The sequence below is a fragment of the Apodemus sylvaticus genome, chromosome 9, assembly GCF_947179515.1.
Source record: "Apodemus sylvaticus chromosome 9, mApoSyl1.1, whole genome shotgun sequence".
In the NCBI taxonomy this organism is placed as follows: Eukaryota; Metazoa; Chordata; class Mammalia; order Rodentia; family Muridae; genus Apodemus; species Apodemus sylvaticus.
The window spans coordinates 16,899,984-16,925,958 of NC_067480.1; the positions used below are offsets into that span (position 1 = coordinate 16,899,984).

General features: G+C 37.1%; 1 protein-coding gene across 1 annotated transcript in view; it reads right to left on the reverse strand.

Moving 5' to 3' along the window:
* Positions 1–8,971: 8,971 nt before the first annotated feature.
* Positions 8,972–25,975, reverse strand: part of LOC127692779 (solute carrier organic anion transporter family member 6C1-like) — a 104,746-nt gene continuing 87,742 nt past the window's right edge. The window contains exons 11-13 of the mRNA XM_052193376.1: positions 19,330–19,394; positions 16,787–16,924; positions 8,972–9,147 (exon numbers count right to left, since the gene is read on the reverse strand). Of these exons, the coding sequence (XP_052049336.1) occupies positions 8,972–9,147; positions 16,787–16,924; positions 19,330–19,394 (379 nt within the window). The remainder of the gene's footprint in view (positions 9,148–16,786; positions 16,925–19,329; positions 19,395–25,975) is intronic.

The following is a 25,975-nucleotide window of genomic DNA, read 5'->3' on the forward strand; positions in this document are numbered from 1 at the left end:
TACAGGCATCTATACAGAGAAAGTTTGTCAAAAAATAATCTTTCTTAAAAGTCCTCTAAAAAAGAATATCTGACATAAATTTACATCAAGCTATTATCTCAGAATCAATAAAACATAAAATGTTTGATTTAAGTGGTATGTAAGATAAAATAACTATTCATCCATTTGAGTATTACATTCAGATCAATAGGCACAAAGTGATGACTTCCACTGAAAGTTTATTCTAGAAAAGAGTCAGGAAGTAACCTCCTACTGCATTTTCTAATCCAATTAACTTTTAGAAGGTATTCTATCAAATTCCAGCAATGTATACAATGTATCTCGATCACATTTCTACCACTCACCCTCTCCAATTTCCCCCAGGATTTCCCACTGCATCTCTTTCAAAAGAAGCCATGATGATCTACTTAATGATTCAAGTTTTCTCTCACAGTGGGAGAATAGTGATTTGGAAAGAGAAAAAGCCCAGGAAGCAGTTAAGGGCTTCAAATTATATGGTGGATACAGCATAAGCCCAGCCCTTCTCTCACACAAAAGAAACAATTCTTATTACAGCTGGTTTTCTTCCAGTGTTATGGATTTCCTGTGTTTTCTATACAACCTGGTTGTATTAACGGTGTTTCTCCCAGATTCATCTGTCTAGTCTTTGACCATGCTCACAGTCACAATTGTAATGGCATCAATTAGCACATCTTCCTCTTTCTCCCCCAAAATTTCAGTTCTCTGCTGAATCTCTATCTTTTATCTGTTTTGTGCAGCCGAAGTAAAAAACCATTAGGTTTGACTTACAATGCATTGTTAATCTGGTACTGTTTGGCTTCTGATCAGTTCTTCTGAAGTTAATTTTATTAAATTAGAAAATTATTTTTAAGTAAAGCCATTCTGCTCTTGGATTCTTAGCCTTCTTTACACATCAGTGAATTTTGTATTTTTCCCAGCCCACAAGCTGGTATGAGAAAACTGACTCCTGAGAACTTTCCAGGCATGACCTAGGCCAAGAACACACACTGCCCCCTCAATAAAACTGAGAAAAATTGCTAATCCATAAAACATGTTTAGAAATGTTTCATATGAACTTTTTTAATTATGAAAATAAAGATGCACATAGATACTTTAATGTTCTTTTTCTCTTCTGAAATTATAGCACAGCCACATCTTATGAAATCTTCAAAGGGTAGAGTGTTGTCCTTAGAACCCAGAACCTCACAGATTCTTCAGTCCTACAGATTTAAACCAAAACGAGTTAGCCAATTAGCCCATAAAGCTAGAGTGATGGTTTGAACATACTTTGCCCATTAAGTAGCATGATTAGGATGTGTAACCATGTTGGAGTAGCTGTGTTACTGTGGGTTGAGGTTTTAATACCCTCTTTCTAACTGGCTCGAAGCCAATCTTCTCCTGTTTGCTTTGGATGAAGATGTAGAATCTCAGATCTTCCAGCTCCATATCTGGCTGGATGCTTCCATGCTCCTGCCTTGATGTAAATGAACCTCTGAACCTGTAAGCCAGCCCCAATTAAATGTTGTCAGTCTAAGAGCTGACTTAGACATGGTGTCTGTTGACAGCAATAAATCCCTAAGTAAGACAAGTAGTATATACATTTTCATGTTGAATCTTCAATGTAAAAAGTGGGAGTACAATGGCTACTTCCTGCTTCACACTTCCTCCTGTATTCCACAGGTAAGGCAGGAGCCACCCTTCCATGCAAGGACACATTTCCATGCAAGATTGTCAATTCTTCCCAGAGAAGGAAACAGCAGGGGCAACAGGCTTATGAGTTCTTGGTAAAGAAAATCAATTTATCTATGACTTGAAAATATAACAAAAATGTGAATACTATATGAAAAATTAAAATTTCTTTAGAGGAATTTTTAACTCAAAAAAATTCCATACAGTGATTAAAACCTATTCTCTTTTCAAATATGTTTCTTCACAAGATATATTTGTGATTAAATATAATCTGTGATTAAATGTATTAAATATAAAAACAAAGAAAAATGGACAATTGATTCAGGTTATTCGGTATTATTAATAAAATCCATGTAAATTTGTGTGTCTATGCACTCATACACACAGAGGAAAATAAAAATTAAAAAAGAAAACTAATTTTAAAAATGGCTCGAATCTGATGCTTAAGAGAAAGGTCCAATACACAAGCATATATAGGGATCACTAACTTCCCATGTTGCAGTATATATCTACGCATACACATACACACACACACACACACACACATGTGCACACACACACACATGTGCACACACAGACAGACACACAGTCACAGAAACTCATACATATAAACATGGACAATCACATAGACATGGAAACTCACACATAAACACACAAACATACACCACAGGAAATGAAGGTTAGAATGGTACATGTTGAGACGACATGAAAGGAGTTGAACAAGATGAATGGTAGATATGATATTATACATGTGTGACATCCTCAAGAATAAAGAACACTTTAAATAGACAAATGAATGGAGTTAATTCTGTATGCCCTATGCCTAATATGTCATAGGGTAACATGGTAGAGATAAACTATAAATGTTTTAACATTTGTATCTCAAATACCTCTTTTAAGGCCTATATTCCTATTTAATGTATTAGGTGTTCTCTGTTTCCCAAAATCCAATTTGCCAATATCAACTGCAACACAGCAGTAGAAAACCAATGTCAATGTTTTCTGAGTTAACGAGTCTGCTTATCTAGATCCCACAGATCTTTTTATTCTAAATTCACTGCCCAACCCCTGTTCATTACATTATCCTAGTTGCCAAAACCAGCAGACATCGTCTGATAACTCAAAGGCTACTCCTGTGAAAAAATGAAGTAGACTACATGCTCTTCTCCCTGGGTACCCCTGGACCCTGTGCCTATTTTTATTCCCATATTTGAAGCAGAACAACTTTGGTAGACCTGCCTGGCACAGGACATAAACTTTCAGTGGTTCCCATAAATCTTCAGCTTCTAACCTCTCTCCCCTAGGAGGTGCTTTCTCTCAGCTCCTAAGACATGCATTCTCTCCCTACTAATCCAAGGGCTTCTTTTGCCTGGGCAACAAGTAGGTGAATGTGGATTATTTATACTTCTCCCACTCCTCAAGAACAACTCCCCCAGGTTCTTCCCCAGCTCCTTATTAGAGTTCTTGATGCAGCCTCCCATTCTGCTCTGACCTCATCCCAATCAGGTCTCAAAGATTCTCTCTTCCAACCTTTCTCCCCCAACTCTTAGTATTCCAGCTGCTACCAGTAGGAGGCATTCCCTGTGAACTTACCATGTCATCAGACCACAGAAATAGGTGAGAATAGTGAAGAACTTCATCACTCCCTTCTGTCTTTGAAATCTAATCTCATAGTTTCATTTCCATCTCTGCAACAGAACACATTCTGCAGCCTTCTTTCCCACTCTGCACACATCAACTTAGGATCACATACATCCTTTGTCCTCTTCACCTTCTTTCCCTGATTGTTGCTTTATCACAGTCCCCAACTCCAAGTGCTCCTCCCTCCTCACCCACAGTCTGCTCCTGCCAATAAATCAGAGAGGCTGTCTGTAGGTCTGCTCTCCTACTGTTCATCTAGAACCCTTACACATGTTTCATGCCCAGATCTATAGCAGAACTTGTGAGGTAATGTCTCTTCACTGCCTGTTTCATTACAAGGAGACAAAATAAACATGACCTGGTTGAACACTCTACATTCCTCCCTTTGTGTGAATCCTGTGAGATTCCTATCCTATAGCCACTGCTAACTGTCAGTCAGCTTTCAATATGCAGAAACACTTTTCACCTGGAACTCACCCCAGTAGCTATAACTATTATGTAGAAAAATAGCAGGCAACAGACAGAGAGCATGCAAGAATCTAGATCAGAAAAAGAGGATGTGGAGAAAGAGGAACACTCCTCCACTGCTGGTGGGGCTGTAAGATGGTACAGCCACTGTGGAAATCAGTCTGGAGGTTCCTCAGAAAACTGGACATGACACTTCCAGAGGACCCTGCTATACCTCTCCTGGGCATATACCCAAAGAATTCCCCGGCATGCAATAAAGACACATGCTCCATTATGTTCATAGCAGCCTTATTTATAATAGCCAGAAGCTGGAAAGAACCCAGATACCCCTCAAAGGAGGAATGGATACAGAAAATGTGGTATATTTACACAATGGAATACCTCTCAGCAATTAGAAACAATGAATTCACAAAATTTTTAGGCAAATGGTTTGATCTGGAAAATATCATCCTAAGTGAGGTAACCCAATCACAAAAGAATACACATGGGATGCAATCTCTGATAAGTGGATATTAATTAGCCCAGAAGCCCTGAATACCCAAGGCACAAATTGCATAACAAATGACTCCCATGTAGAAGTATGGAGAGGGTCCTGATCCTGGAAAGATTGATCTAGCATGGGAAGGGAATATAAGGACAGAGAAAAAGGAGGGAGGTGATTGGAGAAGGGATGGAGAGAAGAAGGTTTATGGGACATATGGGGAGGGGGGATCTGGGAAAGGGGAAATCATTTGGAATGTAAACAAAGAATATAGAAAATAAAAATATTTAAAAAAAGAAAAAGAATCTACGAACCAAAACCATACACATTGAAAACAGACCTAGAAATCAGCAACTAGACATATATTCATCCCAATCTAAGACATTTATATGCCAGCATGAAAACACAGACAATAATTCCCGAAGTAGTATGTCTCTACTAGAGGACATTTATCCTATCACAGAGGACCCTGAATATCCCAACATATCTGAAGCACAAGAAAAAGACATAAAGACACCCTAATAAACATGATAGAGTAGCTTAAACAGAAAGGGAATAAGTCCATTAGAGAAACCCAGAAAATATAAATGAACCTATTTAAGACTAGGAAGTTGAAATACAGTCAATAAAAGAAAATTCCACACTGTGAAAATTCTGAGACTGAAAATGTTAGCACTTTAAAAAGAGACTATAGAGGCAATCATGAGGCATATAATAAAAGAGAGGGAAGATAAATCCACCGGTGTTGAATACCAAATACAATACATTGAGACATCAGCTAAAAAAAATGATGAATCTAAAACAATTCCTTACACAAAGCATCCAGGAAATCTGGGACACCAAGAAAGATGAAACCTAAAAATAAAATACCAGAAAATGTTTGCAACAAAATCATAGAAGAAAAATTTCATCACCTAAGGGATGAAGGTCCTTTCAAATGCACAAGCGGTATAAAGATACCAAAGGAAAATCTCCTTGGCATTAAACATACCAAACAAACGAAGAATATTAATAGCTACAAAAGGAAAAGACCTAATAATATATAAAGGCAGACCTATTAGAATTAAATCTTACTTCTCAATATAGAACTCTAAAAGCCAGAAGCAGATGGGCAGATGTACTGCAAACTACAAAAGATGACAGCTGATACTACTATTGCCATCAAACCTTTCAATTAACAATAGATAAAATAAGATATTGAATGATAACTCTGTATTTAAACAGCTGTCCACAAATCCAGCACAATAGAAGGTGTTAGTAGGAAAACTCCAACCTAAGGAGGTTAACTACACCCATGAAAATACAAGGATACAAATTAGAAAGAAATCAAAGGATGTTCAGATTTTAGATAATATGATATGCCATTTAACTGTTTACTCCTATACCTTATAAACACTTTTAAACACAATCTGTCCTATATGCAAATGATGAATGGTCTTAGAGACTAGAAATAAATCTTCTTTCACAATAGCCTCAAATAAAATAAAATACGTTGGGGCAATTTTATTCAAGCAAATAAAAGACTTATATGATAAGGGTCTCAAGTCTTTGAAGAAACATCAGATTAAAAGGTCTCCTACGCTCATGAATAGATAGATTATCCTAGTAAAAATGATCAGCCTAGTAAAAGCACTTTACAGATAAGAGTGCAATCCCCATCAAAATTTCAGCACAATTCTTCACAGATTTTGAATACCAGTTTACAGACTCATGTAGAAACATGCCTCCCCCAAGGCACAAAGCAGTATGTCTAAAAGAATAAAAGAGCTACTAGTGGTATTACAATTTCCAATTCCAATGTGCACTACAGATCTTTAGCAATAATAACCAAGTGGCACTGGCATAAAAACAGACAGATTGCTCAATGGAATCAAACTGAAGACCAAGATATGATTCTACATTTCTGTGGATACCTGATTCATGCTAAAGACATAAGAAATACACACATGGGAAATAAGGTAGCATTTTCAATATATAGTTATGCTCAAACTAAATGTTTGCATATCAAAGAATAAAGATACTTCCATATATGTCAGTCTGAACACAACACAGCTTCAAATGGATGAAAGACTTTAAAACATAAAATCATTCACACTGAAGCTCGCAAATGAGGAATGAAATCAGGAATAGTCTTGAACAATAGAAGACTGAAAAGAACACAGATAATAAGTATACTAAGATCAATAGTTAGTAAATTGGATCTCATGAGATTGAAATCTTATGAATAGCAAAGGACAACCTCAGTGGTATAAACAACAGCCTATTGTATGGTAAAAATTTTTTACCAACTTCACATCCTATAGAGGAATAAAATTCAAAATGTATAATGAACTCAAGAAACTTTCCAAATCCAAATGATTCTATGGGTTTCAGATATACACATAAAACTTTCTGTAGAGCAAACTCAAATAGCTGGGAAACCAAGGAATATTCACCACCCTTAGCCATTAGAGAAATGCTAACCAACATGACTTTGATATTCCATTTTACACCTGTCAGACTGCTAAGATCAATGACACAAGTGACAGCTCATGCTGTCAATGATGTGGAATAAGAAAAAATTTCTCTATTGCTGATGGAATTGTAAACCTGTACAGGCATTATGGAAACCAATAAAGCAGTTCCTTAGAACTCATTGGAAATTGATGCACTTCAAGATCCAGCTATACCACCTTGATCATATACCCAAAGGATGTTTCATCCTATCACAAGGACACATGATCAGGCATGTTCTTTTTGGCATTATTCATAATAGACAGAAAGTTGACACAACGTAAAGAGTGGATGAAGAAAATTTGTTCCCTTTACCCAATAGAGTATTACCATCTGTTTTAAAAAATGAGATCATGGGGGCTAGATAGATGGCTCAGTGGTTAAGACCACTCACTGTACTTCTGATAGTCCTGAGTTCAATTCCCAACCCCCACATGGCAGCTCACAACTATCTGATGCTGCCCTCTGGTATTCTGATGTACATACAGACAATGTACCCATATGCATAAAATACATACATAAGTACATATTTAAATATGACATGATGAAATTTTCAAACAAATGGAGTGAAATACATGAAATCTTCCTGAGTAAGATAACCCAGACCCAGAAAGATAAATGTGGCATAAATTTATGTACATACATGTGTGTGTGTGTGTGTGTGTGTGTGTGTGTGTGTGTATTAGCCATTGGATAGATGATAACTGATAAACAGACTGAATACCCCCCCCCCAAAAAAAACTGTCTTAGTTAGGATACCTATTGCTATAAAGAGACACTGTAACCACTGCAACTCTTATAAAAGATAACATTTATTTCAGGCTGTCATACAGTTCAGAAGTTTAGTGTCAACTGTCATTATGGTGGGAGATAGGACCTCAAGGAAGCAGCATCCAGACATGGAGCTGGAGAGGAATCTGAGCAGTCTACACCTAATCAGCAAGCAGTGGGAAGAGAGAGAGTGACAGTGGGCCTGGACTTTAACTCCTGAAACATCAAAGCCCAACCACAGTGACACACTTTCTCCATCAATGCCACTCAAACTCCAACCAGGCCACACCTCCTATGAGTGCTGCTACCTATGAGCCTATGGGGGCTGCTTTCCTTCAAACCACCTCAGAGGTTATGTAGAGCTGAAGACTCTTGAAGAGGTGGGGGAGCAGATGGATCACCCTGGGAGCTGAATGTAGACCAGATATTGACAGTGGAAAGGGGGCTGGTGGGATATAAAATAAGGATCATGGGAGATAGGGTTGAGGCAGAAAAGTACAGGGAGAAACAGCTGGAATTGAAGGATGTGTGTGTGTGTGTGTGTGTGTGTGTGTGTGAGAGAGAGAGAGAGAGAGAGAGAGAGAGAGACAGACAGACAGACAGACAGACAGACATAGAGACAGACAGACAGACACACACACACACAGACAGACAGACAGAGAGAGAGACAGAGACAGAGACAGAGAGAGAGAGAGAGAGAGAGAGAGAGAGATGATGATGATGATGTCACCATCAAGTCCCTCCCCTTAGATCTCCAGAAACTCCAAGGAAGAGGAAGCAGAAAGAGTCTAAGAGTCAGAGGACGCCAAGACCAGAGAGGTACTCTGTATCAACTGAAAAAGTTCTTGTGAATTCACAGAAACTGAAATATCAAGCACAGGGCCTTCATGGGTCTCCACCAGTTTGTCTGCATGTGTATCTTTCAAATTATTATTTTTATGGGACTTCTGAGAGTGTGAAAGAGTGGGTGGGTCTCTGACTCTTGAACCTGCACTTTTCCCTTCCATTACGTTGCCTTGTCCAGCATCAATGCAATGGATTTTTCTTTTATCTTATATTTTATTTTGGCATGTTTGTTTGCTTTCTGTGAAAAGCCTATCCTTTTTTAATCAGAAGTAGAAAAGGGGTGCATCTGGAGGTGAAAGGATATAGAGGACCAGGGAAAGGCAGAGGAAATGTAAAATAATCAGTATATATTTTATAAGAAAATGAAAAAATGTACAATATTGTTTTAGGTGCTAAAAAAACTGTACATTTCATCATATCTTCAACAATCTTAAGGAAAACAGTTTTACATTCCAAATATAAATTGTGTAATAATATGAAGCATATTTTTAAATGCTATTGATCACAATTATTGCTTTAAAATTATCAAAATATTCCATTGATGAAGGGAAAGCAAAAAATCCTTACCCATGAAGAAATCGGTTAGAAAGCAATCTTTTTCACTACGACTTCTTCTTCTTTTTCTTCTTCTTCTTTGTCTTCTGATTTTTCATCATTCACAGGTGTATCCAGACTCTTAGTTTTTCCTTTTACCACGTAATCATATCTGCTCATGGCATAAAGACAAAGCAAGCTTGTGGATGCTTGCAAACCAAACCCTGAAATTAAGGCAATATAAATAGTAGAAGTGTAACTATATTATATTTAACAAGTGTTTTAAAGAAAATGTCACTTACACAGATAAAGCATATAATTTACTTCTGAAGGTACTAATTCCCTATTAACAAAATATTATAATTTTAAAACAAATTATGTATTTTAAAATGCTTACTAAGTTTTTTCATCCTTATCAGATATCTTCCAAAAAGTAATGTTCCATGATTTCATAAACTATGTCACTTTGCACATACATAAATTATATTTTGAAAATTATATTTTGAAATTTTGAAACTGTCAAAAAGAACTAAACCTTGCTTTAAGTTATTTAGCATAATTGATTGAAATATTGATCACACATAAATACTAATAATTGTTTTATAGATTTAAATTTTGTCTAAGGTTTCTTAAAATTATAAATATTACATAAAAATAATTAAACTGCACATGTGAAACACCCTGTTAGAGTCCCAAAGTTCTAGCAAATCAATACCAGTTATCTAATACAGCCACTTCAAACAAGAAACATTAATAAGTCTTTTACATTTAAGGATTATAAAATCTGTTTTAAGGGATAGCATCTCAAAGATAGTTACCTGTGATAGAAAAGTAGTATTACCGTGGAAATTATAAGTAGTAATGACTGAAATGTTCATTTGGAAGTACAAAGTATGATAAAAGAATGAGAAATTATTAAAAATAAACCTAGCAGCTCTTCTGAGAAGAGTGGTGTGCTAGTTAAAACTGTATCTGACCACAGCACAAAAAAATCTAGATAATACACTCAATTGTCCATTTTAAATAACTAAAGAAATAAGGAATTAACATCCAAAGGAAGGGAGAGCTTCATGACAGTGTCATGGAGTACATTTTCCACAGCAGGTGGGAGGAACAAGTGGGAAGCCACACTTTGACACAAGAAGGATCTGTGAGAGAAAGGAGCATTCTGTTGTAATCTTACAAAGACTGACCTGGAATGATTGCAGAGAACAAAGTCCAAAGAAATACAGGCAGATGCTCACAGCCAACCATTGGACTGAGTGACACTTCCTCAGTGGAGGAGTTAGAGAAAGAACTGAAGGAGATGGAGTTTGCAACCCCATAGGAAGAACAACATCAACCAGCCAGACCACACAGAGCTCCCAGGGCTAAGCCATCAACCAAGGAGCACACATGGCTCTAGCTGCATAGGTAGCAGAGGGTGGCCTTGTCAGGCAGCAATGAGGGGAAAAGTCATTGGTCTTATGATGGCTTGATATATGCTTCAAAGTAGGGGAATTGATTGCAGAAAGGTGTAAATGGTGTGGGTAGGTGAACAACCTCATAGAAGCAGGGGGAGGGAGGGTGGATAGGGAGTTTCAGGGGGAGGAACAGGAAAGGGAATAACATTTGATTCAACATGCTGATATTAATTCAATTAAAATACATTCACTGTTCACGACTTTTATACACACATATATTATCAAATGTAAGAATTAATCTTGTATGGGGACCATCATTCTTGAACTCTTAGGTAAAATATCTGAATTAGCATAGTTCTCTTTTTCCTTCTTTCTTAGCAGATATGCTGTCAGTTTAATCCAATATTTTCTCATGAAGCTCTTATGTATATTTTCATTTTATTTATAAGATGCATTCAGTGATAGTTCTTAACAATACTTGGACATCAATTCTCTCTATATTTGAGAGATTTTCATCAAATTAATATAGAATAATATAGATACATCTTGTCTTACCAAAAATGATGAAACTTTCAAGTTCATTCTTCAGAGAGGAAATAGTGTTTTGATAATATAATTTACAACTTGCCTTAGTTTGGATTTTATTTTTGTAAAGAGAAACTATGGCCATGGCAACTCTTATAAAGGAAAACATTTACTTTGGACTGGCTTAAATTTTCAGAATATTAGTCCAAGATTATCATGGTGGGAAGCATGGCAGGATACAGGCAGAGATGGTGACAGAGTTGGAGCTGAGCACTGTACATCTTGATCCATAGGCTGAAAAAGGAAACTCTATGCTGCACTGGGCATAGAAGACCTTAAAACCTACCTCTGCAATGATACATTTCTGCTAGGATAGCCACAATTACTCCAACAAGGCCACACCTCCTATTAGTGTCACTTCCTATGGGTCAAGCCATCAAATAGATGGATCTATGGGGACTATACCACTGCATTTCAATTCCTGGCTCAAATGGTTTGTAATAGGATTATAATGCAAAATATGTTTAGTCCAAATTCTTAAGTCCCTATAGTCTATAACAGTCTCAACACTGTTTAAAATCCTAAGTTTCAAGTGACTTCTGAGATTCATGCAATCTCTTTTTTTTTTTTTTATTTGATATAATTTATTTACATTTCAAATGATTTCCCCTTTTCTAGCCCCCCCCCACTCCCCGAAAGTCCCGTAAGCCCCCTTCTCTTCCCCTGTCCTCCCTCCCACCCCTTCCCAGTTCCCCGTTCTGGTTTTGCCAAATACTGTTTCACTGAGTCTTTCCAGAACCAGGGACCACTCCTGCTTTCTTCTTGTATCTCATTTGATGTGTGGATTATGTTTTGGGTATTCCAGTTTTCTAGGTTAATAACCACTTATTAGTGAGTGCATACCATGATTCACCTTTTGAGTCTGGGTTACCTCACTTAGTATGATGTTCTCTAGCTCCATCCATTTGCCTAAGAATTTCATGAATTCATTGTTTCTAATGGCTGAATAGTACTCCATTGTGTAGATATACCACATTTTTTGTATCCACTCTTCTGTTGAGGGATACCTGGGTTCTTTCCAGCATCTGGCAATTATAAATAGGGCTGCTATGAACATAGTAGAGCATGTATCCTTATTACATGGTGGGGAATCCTCTGGGTATATGCCCAGGAGTGGTATAGCAGGATCTTCTGGAAGTGAGGTGCCCAGTTTTCGGAGGAACCGCCAGACCCTTGAGGACATCGGTACAGGGAGAAAGTTTCTGAACAGAACACCAATAGCGTATGCTCTAAGAGCAAGAATTGACAAATGGGACCTCATAAGGTTACAGAGTTTCTGTAAGGCAAAGGACACCATCAAGAGGACAGATCGGCAACCAACAAATTGGGAAAAGATCTTCACCAATCCTACATCAGATAGAGGGCTAATATCCAATATATATAAAGAACTCAAGAAGTTAGACTCCAGAAAACCGAACAACCCTATTAAAAAATGGGGTACAGAGTTAAACAAAGAATTCTCACCTGAAGAACTTCGGATGGCGGAGAAGCATCTTAAAAAATGCTCCACTTCATTAGTCATTAGGGAAATGCAAATCAAAACAACCCTAAGATTTCATCTTACACCAGTCAGAATGGCTAAGATTAAAAATTCAGGAGACAGCAGGTGTTGGAGAGGGTGCGGAGAAAGAGGAACACTCCTCCACTGCTGGTGGGGTTGCAAATTTTGTTTTTTTTTAAAGCATAACTTCCATTTTATTTTTCCAAGGCATCTTTCCTTCCGCCCTTATGAAACCACCTCTTTACATGGGCTTTGGTGGAGGTCGTGGTGCAGCGCCAGCAGGTCTGAATCGTGGTGGGGGTGTTCGGATCTCTTAACAGTAATCCTTTATATCATGAAAATCAAAAGGCAGATCACATACTACCAACATGGCACAGGATATATATTACTGTTCCAAAAAGGTGAGGTATAGAGCACAGTCATGAAGTACTGGACCAAAGCAAGAAAAAACAAAACAAAGCAAAACACACACACACACACACACACACACACACACACTAAACAAACTAAACAAACAAAACCCAACTTGGCAAACTCTGACCTCTGCATCTTTGTGTCTGATGTCAAAGTGACATTCGAAGTGATCTCCATCTCCTTTCAGCTTTATTGATTGTAACACACATCTTTCTGTTTGGCTGATTTCATTCCCCATGTTTAGCTCTCTTTGGCAGATATCCAGTGGATCTGGCATCTCTAACATTTTGGGGCTCCCCCATGCAGGGGAACCCTTGACACCATGCTTGTGTTAGCAACTTTCCTTAGTCATAGAGGAATATTCCATAACCTCTTTCTTTTATTCTTGCTTTTAAAGACAGAGTCACAAGTCCAAAGATGCATAGTTCAGCTGTTGGCTGGAGCCACAACATGGCCCTCACATTCAATTCTACCTTCACCAGCTTTCTCTGTTTGATGGTTTCCTTTATTGCTTAAACACAACTGTCCTGGAACTCCAGCTGCAGTCTACACTGACTATGAACTCAGATCTCTGAATGCCTTTGTTCCCTGAGTGCTGAAATTAAAGGCATGTACCTCCATGCCTAGACCTAAACTATTCTTTAATTCCTTTTCATAAGATGGAAATTTTCCTTGGTGTAATCTTGTCCTAATGTCAAAAATACCTTTATTCCACTTAGTGCCTTTAAAATGTTTATCTGCTTAAGCATGCAATTTAGCTCCTTTATACTTCCTGGTGACCAGATGCTGGCAAGAATGTAGAGAAAGAGGAATACTCCTCCACTTCTAATGTGATTGCAAGCTGGTACAACCATTCTGGAAATTAGTTTGGTGGGTCCTCAGAAAATTGGCCATAGTACTGCCTGAGGACCCTGCTATACCACTCCAGGGCATGTACCCAGAGAGTTCTCCAACATGTAATAAGGACACATGCTCCATTATGTTCATAACAACCTTATTTATAATAGTCAGAAGCTGGAAAGAACCGAGATGTTCCTTAATAGAGGAATGGAAACAGAAAAATGTGGTACATTTATACAATGGAATACTACTCAGCTTTTAAAAACAATGAATTCATGAATTTTTTGGATGGATGTTAACTGGAAAATAACATCCTGAGTGAGGTAACCCAATCACAAACGAACACACATAGTATGTACTAATAGGTGGATATTAGCCCAGCAGATTGGAATACCCAAGATACAATTTACAGACCAAATGAAGCTCAAGAAGAAGGAAGAACAAAGTGTGGATACTCTGGGCTTTCTTACAAGGGGGATCAAAAACTCAAAGGAAGAGATATAGAAATAAAGTATGGAGCAGAGAAAAAAGGAAATGCCATCCAGAGACTGCCCCACTGAGAGATGAATGCCATGTACAAACTCTGACACTATTGTGGATTCCAGCAAGTGCTTGCAGACAGGAGCCTGATATAGGTCTTTTCTTTTCTTTTCTTTTCTTTATTTTTTCGATGTATTTTTATTTTATTCGATAAATTTTTTATTTACATTTCAAATGATTCCCCCTTTTCTGGCCCCCCACTCCCTGAAAGTTACATAAGACCCTTTCCCTCCCCCTGTTCTCCACCCACCCCTTCCCACTTCTCTGTTCTGGTTTTGCCTTATACTGCTACACTGAGTCTTTCCAGAACCAGGGGCCACTCCTCCCTGATGATGTGTGGATTATGTTTTGGGCATTCCAGTTTTCCAGGCTAATATCCACTTATTAGTGAGTACATACCATGATTGAACTTTTGAGACTGGGTTACCTCACTTAGTATGATGTTCTCCAGCTCCATCCATTTGCCTCAGAATTTCATGACTTCATTGTTTCTAATGGCTGAATAGTACTCCATTGTGTAGATATACCACATTTTTTGCATCCACTCTTCTGTTGAGGGATACCTTGGTTCTTTCCAGCATCTGGCAATTATAAATAGGGCTGCTATGAACATAGTAGAGCATGTATCCTTATTACATGGTGGCGAATCCTCTGGGTATATGCCCAGGGGTGGTATAGCAGGATCTTTCAGAAGTGATGTCCCCAGTTTTCTGAGGAACCTCCAGACTGATTTCCAGAGTGGTTGTACCAATTTGCAACCCCACCAGCAGTGGAGGAGTGTTCCTCTTTCTCCACATCCTCACCAACACCTGCTGTCTCCTGAATTTTTAATCTTAGCCATTCTGACTGGTGTAAGGTGAAATCTCAGGGTTGTTTTGATTTGCAGTTCCCTGATGACTAATGAAGTTGAGCATTTTTAAAGATGTTTCTCTGCCATCCAAAGTTCTTCAGGTGAGAATTCTTTGTTTAACTCTGTACCCCATTTTTAATAGGGTTATTTGGTTTTCTGGGTTCTGACTTCTTGAGTTCTTTGTATATATTGGATATTAGCCCTCTATCTGATATAGGGTTGGTGAAGATCTTTTCCCTATTTGTTGATTGCCGATTTGTCCTTTTGATGGTGTCCTTTGCTTTACAGAAACTTTGTAATTTTATGAGGTCCCATTTGTCAATTCTTGATCAATTGGTGTTCTGTTCAGGAACTTTCCCTGATATAGGTGTTTTCTGAGAGGCTCTGCCAGTTCATGACAAATACAGACAGAGATGCTCTCAGCCAATCATTGAACTGAGCATAGGGTCCCCAATGAAAGAGTTAAAGGGCCCAAGGAGCTGAAGAGTTGTGCAACCCCATAGGAGGTACTACAATACAAACCTCCTAGTATCCTCAGCGCTCGCAGGGACTAAACAACCAACCAAAGAGTACACATGAAGTGACCCATGGCTCCAGATGCATATACAACAGAGGATGGCCTTGTTGGACATCAGAGAGAGGAGAGGCCTTTGGTCCTGAGAAGGCTCGATGCCCAGATGTAGGGGAATACCAGGACAGGGAAGCAGGAGTGGGTGGATTGGTGAACAGGTGGTAGAGGGAGAGGCTAGAGGTTTTTTTTTTGGGGGGGGGAACAATTGAAATATAAATAAAGAATATATCTAATAATAAAAAAGAATGATCTCTAGACAACATACTAAAATCCTCCTTTGAAACTTCTTGAACCCGGCACCCACAGTTCAAATCATCCTCAGCACCACTGTCTTCTATGTTCTTACTAGTAGTGCCTCTTACTCCCACTTAAAACACATTCCATCATGTTCAGGCCTGTCATAGCAATACTCCATAGTCTGGTAGCAACTTCTATCTTAGGATGTTACTGCTGAGAAGAGACACCACAATAACTCTTTTAAAAGAAAACATTTAACTGGGACTGGCTTACACTATCAGAGGCTTAGTCCATTACTGAGATGGTGGGAAGCATGCTGGAGTGTAGGCAGAAATAGTGATAGAAAAGAAATTGGGAGTTCTACCTCTTGAGCTTCAGGCTTCAGGTGACTGTATGCCATACTGAGCATACATAGATTGAGCATAGGAATACATAAGCTCACCTCCACAGTTACATACTTTCTCTAAAATGTCCACCCCTACCTACTTCAAAAGGCCATACATCCTAGCAGTATCACACTCTATTGGCCAAGCATTCAAAGAGATGAATGTGTATATGAGAGGAGTGTTACCTATTCAAACCACTGAACAACTATAATAATTTTATTCAAATTTATCTGATATTTAACAGTATTACTCTCAAAAAATTCATAAGAAATAAATATACATGAAAATTAGTTAAAACACTGAATTTGTAATGACTCTCACACTTTTTAAAAGTATAAGATAAATCTAGAGGGCATTTAACAGAAAACTAGAAGCATTTATATAACATATATTACAAGTTCATAAAATACTTCCTACATAATTATTTAAGTCTTTAATTACAAAAGTTGTTTTCATAGTTATTACCTTATGGTTAACAATTGAAAATTTTAAAATCAACTTTATTTATTTAAATTTATATAATTCATATCACTTACATGTTCCCACAAATGCGTAGAACAATTTTTCCTTATTATAGATCCAACAACGTACTTTTATTCCACATGCATTAATGTCCCAGAAACTACAACATAATTCTGCTATTTTTGTAAAAAATATAGGCCCAGGGACAGCCGCTATAAAAAAAAATTCAATGATCAGAATTACTTCATAAAAAAAGGATAAGAATAATTTCTTTTCAACAAACTCACACACATGTGCATACACTTACATGCACACACATGCACACACACACGATCCTCTAAAGAAATTATTTAAAATTCTGTAAAAGCCTTTTATCTATTGGCTTAAAATTTTGAAAATCAATATCCTGATGCTTGCATATATACCAGTGTTATTAGTTTGTAATCATTTTAGAATTCTGTTCATGCTGTTATTTACAAGATATCATAAAGTAGCTTTTTGCATTTTTAGAGACTATTTAGCAAATATATTTACAACAAAGGAACTATACTATATGATATTTTGGCTCTCAGTATCCTTAAAGATAGATAAATATGAGATTATTTTTAAATATTTTTATTTTCTATATTCTTTGTTTACATTCCAAATGATTTCCCCTTTCCCAGATCCCCCTCCCCATATGTCCCATAAACCGAGATTTTTAATGACCAAAAGTAACTTCATACTATTATTTGATTGCATTCTCTTACCTACCTCACTTGAGAATGCTTCTCTTATTCCCAGACAATATATTCCAAGTATCTCTAGTGGATGATTGAAAATGTATGTGGCACCAACTTGTTTACACATAAACACAAACAAATACTCTCAAGGCCACACTGCTACACACACTTGTGGTGTGTACGTGTATGTGTGTGTGTGTGTGCTTTCAATGTGGTTCAATGTGTTTTTATCAATTAAACACATTTTCTATTCATAATTTTATTTTAATTTAAAAGCTAGTGAGATCATAAATCATCTATCATTCTTCATTTTGATGGACTCTACCTCTATTCTTCCTCTTTCAGCTCCTTCTCATTCTTTTAAAATCACAAGACTCAGTATTCCTCTCTGTGGCTTTATATCATATGGGTTTTATCATTCTTGTTTATATACTTTTATTCATGCTGCAAGACCATTGTTGCCCATGTAACTTCTTCATGAAGTTACTTCTTCATTTTTTTCTAAAGCTTCCCTGGCCTGTCTTTTGTTTGTTATTTTACTCCCTGACCCAAACCCTCTCTGTTCCCTACATTTTCCCTCTCTACTTTCATCTCACCTATATTCTGCCATCCCTTCTCCCCACATGCATCCTATCAAGCAATGGGCCATTTCGAGTTTCAACATAGACTTTGGATTAAACCTACAAAGGATCACAAGCTAGGATCCACGTATGAAAAGGAACTCTTAGAATTATATAGTTGGATATGTGTGACCTCACTTAATGTAACTCCTTTTGGTTATATCCATTTTCTTGCAAGTTTCTGAATGTCACTTTTTAATTACTGGTAAGCGAAGTTATACTATATATATGTATGCAGTCTCAGGGTTCATTCATCATCTGTTGCCAGGGTTCATTCATACCATCTAAGTTGCCTCCATTCCTAGCTGTAATGCAATATAAAATCAATGGGCATGGATGTGCTAGTATCTATGTAACAAGATATCAATTTCCTTGGTTATATGTCCAGGAATGGTAGAACAAGGTCAAGTGATAAGAATTATTTCAGAGTTTGAACAGATATGTCCCTCATTTGTATTATAGGTGTATAATATTCTCCATGAACACATGTAATATTAAGTGAAAAAAATCAGTGTCAAACATAGCTTTTCTTTCTGTTTGTTATTGTTCAGGGAGGCTGTAGAGGTACTTGAAACAATATGGTCTAACAATAGTACAACCACATCTAGATGCTAAAATGAAATTCCAAACACTTTGGTTAAAAGACACAGAGAAAACAATCTGAAATCTCTCTGCTGACTAGCGTTCATAGAGCTGGGTGAGCTGTGCAGTCTGATGGAGAAAAGTAGGGCATTATCCACAGCCAGACCCAGGAATAGCACAAAGCTATCAAGCAGGTAGCGCCTATGGTTCAATAGTGGCAAGACTGTTTATATGACAACCAACCCCGTTCTAATTGAACCAGAGAACTACTCTGCAGGAAGAAATTTATGAGTACTGTTATTAATATAGCCAAAAACTATATGACTAGGGAAAATATTTCACAGAACTTATTTCTTATGGGTATCCACAGGCATACAACAAGTATAATAATACTTTGAATATGTGGATATTTTCTATAATTTATTAGTGTGATTTGTGTGTGATGATGAAGATGCTTTAGTTCCAAATGCAAGGTTTCCCCTAACACAAAATAATTGATTCCTATTTTGTTTAATTGGATGAATTTTATTTTACCTAATTTCTCTCTATATTTACTTAGTTTCTAAATACTTCAGGGCAATCAAATATTCACTTTTATATCACCTTACATTATTATTCATCCTAAAGTTTAAATACACATGAAAATTTACATATCAACAATTTTGTACAATGAACATAGCTGAAAATACATACCAATGAATCTCCAAATTGAAAATGTTATACCCAGGCTCATTGAGCTCCAACTAGTAGGTACACTTCTGAAAGCAAATAGCAATGATATTACCTGTGAGTGGCACATACTAGGTTTATGTTTTTAAATGTATATGGTATAAGTAATTATATCACAAATATTTAGCTGGCTGACAAAAGTTTAATTTGCCATATGAACATGCTGTATATATGTCCGTTTACCCGTTATTTAACATTACTAAAACTCAAACCCTGTAATTCTTTCTGTAGGAGAGAACGTTATGGATCAAATCTGCCTGAGTCACCTTTGCCTGAAACAACTTAGCTATCTTGCTCTCTCTGCCTGGTGTGGTGTGGCTTTGAGTCCATTTCAGCATTGTTAAGTCCACTCTGTATTTTCCTAATTTGCTGTTTCTGGTGGATTCTACACTCCATAAATTGTATCAGTAAGTCTACATTTAACATTCTGAAATTTATTTGAGTTCTATCTAAATGGCACTTTCAATGAAGGAGAGCGCTTACATCCACTCTTTACCTTCAGGCTTCTACCCATGGTTACTTGAGATGAGTAAGTTCCACAGAAGGTCCTTTTCCTTACAAGGGTTCCTCTCTCACTCCCAGTCCCTGAAGAGCATGGTGGCTGCACACCACACTATGAAATGGCGTTCCTTGTATTCAGCCTACATTGAATTGGAACTTTATTCAATTTTACTTGTATCGTCCTAATTTCTTAGTTTCCCCCACTTTCATGTAGTACCCTTATTATATTCATAACTCCAAATTAAATTAAATGAAAAATAGCTTTACATCATTTAAAAGAGGAGACACGCACACTGATGGAAACAAGTCTAATTTTAAAGCCATACAGAGAAAGACATCATTAAAGGTAGAAAAGTCTTGTTGGAAATAATAAAAGTTCAGCAGGAACAGAAAATAATAGTAAAAAGAAAAATCTAAAATTTATGATATACATTCATGAGTAAAAGTTAAGATGCTTTTTATTTCTTTTTGTTTTTTGACAAGAGATTGTAAATATTTTCAAAAATTTATTCAATGGCCCCTGACTACAGAGTTCCCATCACTCCCCTTTTTAAAGACCCATGATTACAAATGGCTTTCCTGCAACTTGCATTACCAATCCTCTTCTCCTCAGATATAGAGGAGCTGTCTTCTATACCAGTCCTCTCTAGGACATCCAGTTACAGTATGCCTAAGCACATTCTCTCTCACTGAGGCCCAACAAGACTTTAGTGAATGGTGATCCAGTGGCAGGCATCCTTGTCAGAGACAGACATTTCTCCCACTGTTGGGGGATGAACATGAAGACTAAGATTCACTTCTGCTACAAATCTGTAGGGGCCTCGGTCCAGCCCCTACATGCTCTTTGGTTGGTGGTTCAGTCTCTGAAGCCCCACATTGGGCCCACATCAGTTTATTCTGTGGGTTTTCTTTTGGTGTTCTTTGCCTTTCTGGCTAACTTCCAGTCTTCCACTATACATTTATTGAATACATCATATATCTGTTTAAGAAGAAAAGGTAATTGGATTTTCTACTCTTCCACTGTATTTTTTACTGAATAGATGATATATTTTTTTATGAAAAAAGGGAATTAGATCTGTATTTTAGATCAACACCTTGTGCTTTGTGAGAAATATGGATCAATTTTCATTTTTCTACATACAGATGACCAGTGAGACCACACTATTTATTGAAGATGCTTTCTTTTGCCCATTGTATATTTTTGGATTCTCTGTCAAAGATCAAGTGTGCATAAGAGTGTGGGTTTATTTCAGGGCCTTCAATTCTAATCCATTGATCAAATTGTCTATCTGTGTACCAGTCCTGTGCAGTTTTTATTGCTATTGCTTTGTGGTATAGGTTAGGGATGATGTTTCCCCCAGAAGTTCTTTAATTGTTTAGTATTGTTTTACCTAGCTTGGGATTTTTGTTTTTCCATTGGAAACTGAGAATTACATTTTCCATGTTTGTGAAGAATTGTGTTGAAATTTTGATAGGGATTAGGTTGAATGTGTAGATTGCTTTTGGTAGAATAGCCATTTTTACTATGTTAATCCTACCAATACATGAGCATGGGAGATCTCTCCATTTTCTGAGGTCTTTTTCCATTTCTTTCTTGAGTGGATTGAAGTTCTTGTCACATAGATATTTTATTTGTTTGGTTAGAGTTGCCTCAAGATATTTTTGTTATTTTTGACTACTGTGAATGGTGTTGTTTCCCTATTTTCTTTCTCAGATCATTTAACATTGTATAAAGGAAGACTACTGATTTGAGTTAATTTTATATCCACCAACCTTGCTGAATTTGTTTAACTGTTGTAGAATGTCTCTGGTAGTATTTTTGAGTTCACACATGTATACTATTATATCATCAGCAAATAGTAATATTTTGACATATTTGTCAATTTGTAACCACTTGATTTCCTGTTGTTGCCATATTGCTCTAGCTAGAACTTCAAGTACTATATTGAATAGGTATGTGGAGAGTCCATGTGGATCAAGAACCTCAACATAAAACCAGGTACACTGAATCTAATAGAAGAGAAATTGGTAAAGAGCCTCGAACTCATTGGCGCAGGGGGAAATTCCTTAAATAGAATGCCAATGGCTCAGGCTCGAAGATCAAGAATTAATATGTGATACCTTATGAAATTTCTAAGTTTCTGTAAGGCAAAATACACAGTCAATAGGACAAATATGCAACCTACAGATGGGGGAAAAATCTTCATTAACCCCACCCCCAATAGAGGACTAATATCCAAAATAAATAAAGAACTCATAAAGCTAACCTCCAAAACACAAAACAATACAATCAAAAAATGAGATATAGTACTAAACAACGTATTCAGAACAGAGGAATCATGAAGGGCTGAGAAGCACGGAAAGCAATATTCAAAGTCCTTAGTCATCAGGAAACTACAAATCAAGACAACTCTGAGATTCTACCTTATAGCAATCAACATGGCTAAGATCAAAAACTCAGGTGAGAGCATGCTGGCTAGGATGTGGAGAAATGAAGCACTCCTCCATTTCTTGTGAGATTTCATACTGGTACAGTCACTCTGGAAATCAATCTGGAGGTTCTTCAGAAAATTGTAAATAGATCTTCCTGAAAACCCAGCAGTACCACTCTTGAACACATATCCAAAAGATGCCACACCATACCACAGGGGCATGTGATCTAATATGTTTGAGGCAGCCTTATCTGTCATAGCCAGAAGCTGGAAACTATCCAGATATCGCACAACTGAAAGGATAACGAAAATGTAGATCATTTACACAATGGAATACTATTCAGCTGCTAAGAATAATGACATCATGAATTTTACAGGTAAATCAATTCAACTAGAAAGTATCTGTCTGAGTGAGGTAACTCACAGAAAAGGACATGCAGGGTATGTACTCAATAATAAATGAGTATTAACCAAAAAGAGTACAGAGTTTCTAGGATACAATCCACAGAATTCAAGAAGGTTAACAAACAGTAGGGCCCAAGTTAGGATGCCACAATCCCACCTGGAAGGGAGAAGAAAACAATCAGGCAGGCAGAGGGAGGGAGAGATATGTGTGGGAGAGCAGAGAGAGAGGAGAAAAGTGGAACATAGTCAGGTATGTTTTGTGGGGAGTAGGGTAGAGATAGGAAGAAGCCCCGAGAGTCATCAGAATGAACAGAAATGTACAACCTCGAGGGGAGGGGTTGGGAGGTGGGATTAATCTCTAGAATGTACCAGAGACCTGGGAGGTGAGAGATTCTCAGGACTCAAAGTGAGGGGCCTTACATGAAATGCCAACAGTGGAAAATTTGTAGAGTCCACCTTCAGGATAAAGGCAGGTCATCAAAAAGAGGGCCATCCCATAGTTAAAAATTCTGACCCAGAATTGTTCCTGTCTCAAAGAACTGCATGGATAAAGTAGAGAAGAGACTGAGGGAAAGGTGGTTCAGTGGTTGTCCCAGCATAGGGAATGCTGCAAGGTTTGACACTATTACTGATACTGTCCTGTACTTACAGACAGGAACTCAGCTCTGCTGTCCTATGAGAGGCCCAACAAACAGCTGACTGACACAGATGCAGATACTTCATGCAACCAATGGATTGATGTCTTGGACCCCTATGGTTGAATTAGGGAATGTCTAGAAGAAGCGAAGGGGTAGGGTGACCCATAGGACCAGCAGTCTCAACTAACTGGGACACCTGAGATCTCTCAGATACTGACTGAGGCAACAGCTAGCAGCATAAATGAGCTGGCTTAAGGCCCTCCACAGGACACTTAAAGAGCTGAGGACTGCCTGCTCTGGCCTCAGTAGAACTGCCTTACTCTCAAGAGAAATTTGAGGCCCCAGGTCGAGAAATAAAAAAGTAATAAAACAAAGGAAAAAAATGAACACCGGGGAATGTCCCTTCACTATTTATTTCCTTGTACTAAACCTTTAAACATTATACAAAATGGCTAATTTATAAAATTCAACATTAATATTTCTGGTTAATTGTTTCATAATTCATGCCTCTCTCTTTCAGAATTTTTACATAAAATGAATTTATACTTGGGGGAGCTAAACAGGATGAAAGACAGCACACACACTTGCATGCATATAAGTACAATCAGCCTCTTTCAGTGGCATTTCCCTTCTGCTCCTTTCCTATTCTACCCTTCTCAAAATCTTTAAATGTTATCACCCTAATTACCTTTTAATGTTTCTGTCATTTATGAAATTAATTAAAGCTACATGTCTCTAAATTATCCTGATCATCCTGGATTGCAAACTATGTTCATTGATTGTATTTGACAATGTATTCCTATTTAAAATTTCTTCCATTTTGTTTTATTTCTTTATTAAATACTATTATCTATATATGTACTTATCTTAGTATGCAACCCAAGCTGACCAGAAAAACATTGTGTAGAACAGATTGGCTTTGAACCCACAAATATCCACCTCATTCTGTCTCTCAAGTGGTCTATTTATATGGAGACACTACCATGCCCTGCATTTGCTTTCCTTTTTATTATATACACCAATTGCAGAACACAATGGCTTCTGAGTATATGATGTAATCACTTTCTGTTCTGTGTATGTAAGTATGTATGTATGTATGTATGTATGTACTTATATATATATTTTTTTGTTTATCTTTATAGGGAGTCTCAGGTTTCCTAGGATGGTAACAATGCCCCTTCCTTTCCAAGTCTGACTTTGAACTCCTTATCCTCCAGCAGCAACCTTGTGAAAGCTGGGATTAAAGGCATATATCAATACTTTCTGGTCATGTAATGCCGAACAGCAAGCCCAAGGTTTTGTGAATATTTAGTACGTAATTTCCAAACAGAAGTACCCTTGAGTCGTCACTTCTTTCTACTTGTTTTGTGTTACTCTTGTTTTCCTAGGACATGAAGATATATCATTAATATATTTATTGATATCTCTGTAAAATTTATGCCCTCTTATTTTTAAACTTCCTACCTGCAAGTGACCTTTGCTTGGATCTAAAATTTGTGTCTAAAATCTTTTGATAAGTCATTTGAGCCACGTTCAAGCTTCAAAACCAAGAGATATCTTCTCTATTGATGTGGCAAACCACAGTTAATTCCTGCGTGTGATAATAAACCTTCTTCTGATATTCTCCTACTTTAAATGAACCCTGCTGCCATCTATAGAATTCTGAGAGTTCATGAAATGCCATGCTTTCAAAGATTATATGCTCCTTTACTGAACACTTATTATCATAATATTCTGAAAATTGTTTTATCAGATACATCCTGTGCGTTCTCATTGTTCTCTATGACCACAGTTTTAGAGAGACTCACCCTTGTCTTCTTATTCTTAGCACTGATCCCAAAGCATTCATATCAAAGTAGGAATCTAATATTCTGATCACAGTTATAAGCAGAAAATTCAAGACATCTGTAAATTCTGAGGTGTTTTTCACACTTCTTCTTTTCTTTGCAACAAAAATCACTGAGAAATCCAGACTGGTTTCAAACTTACAATGTTTGAGCTTGAGTACTCAGTGTTGAGATCAACCCAGTTATGCCACATTTATTTGTTATTTCTAAGAAACATTATTGTGAATATAGGAGCTGAAATTCCACTGTATCTTCAATTTGTACAGATGTAAATTTATATTTGTCTGTTTTATCATCTCATAATTACAAAATGTATGTGTGTGGAGCCATATGTTTTATTCAGTTTAGTAATCAATAAAAATGTGAAGTCTTAAAATCGCATTTCATGAATACTTTTTATGAGAGCTTTTATTGGATATTTCTTTTTCTCTTCTACTTTAATGAAGTCACATTATTAATTAACAAGTAATATATATGTGTGTGTGTTGTGAGTGAGTTGGGGGAGGAAAAGAGACATGGGAAGACAGACAGACAGAGAGAGAGAGAGAGAGAGAGAGAGAGAGAGAGGGAGAGAGGGAGAGAGGCATTGTACTGCTGAGGTCAAAGGAAACCTTTGAAGGCATGGTATTTTTCCATCTTCCATGTGAGTTCTAGGGGATTGAACTCAGGTTGTCAGACATGATAGCAAGTGTCTTTACTCACTGAGGCATTTCACCATCTCAGGTGTGAGATCTTTTCCATTTCTCTTCTTTGAGTTTTATATTTTCATTAATAGAACTATTCTTTT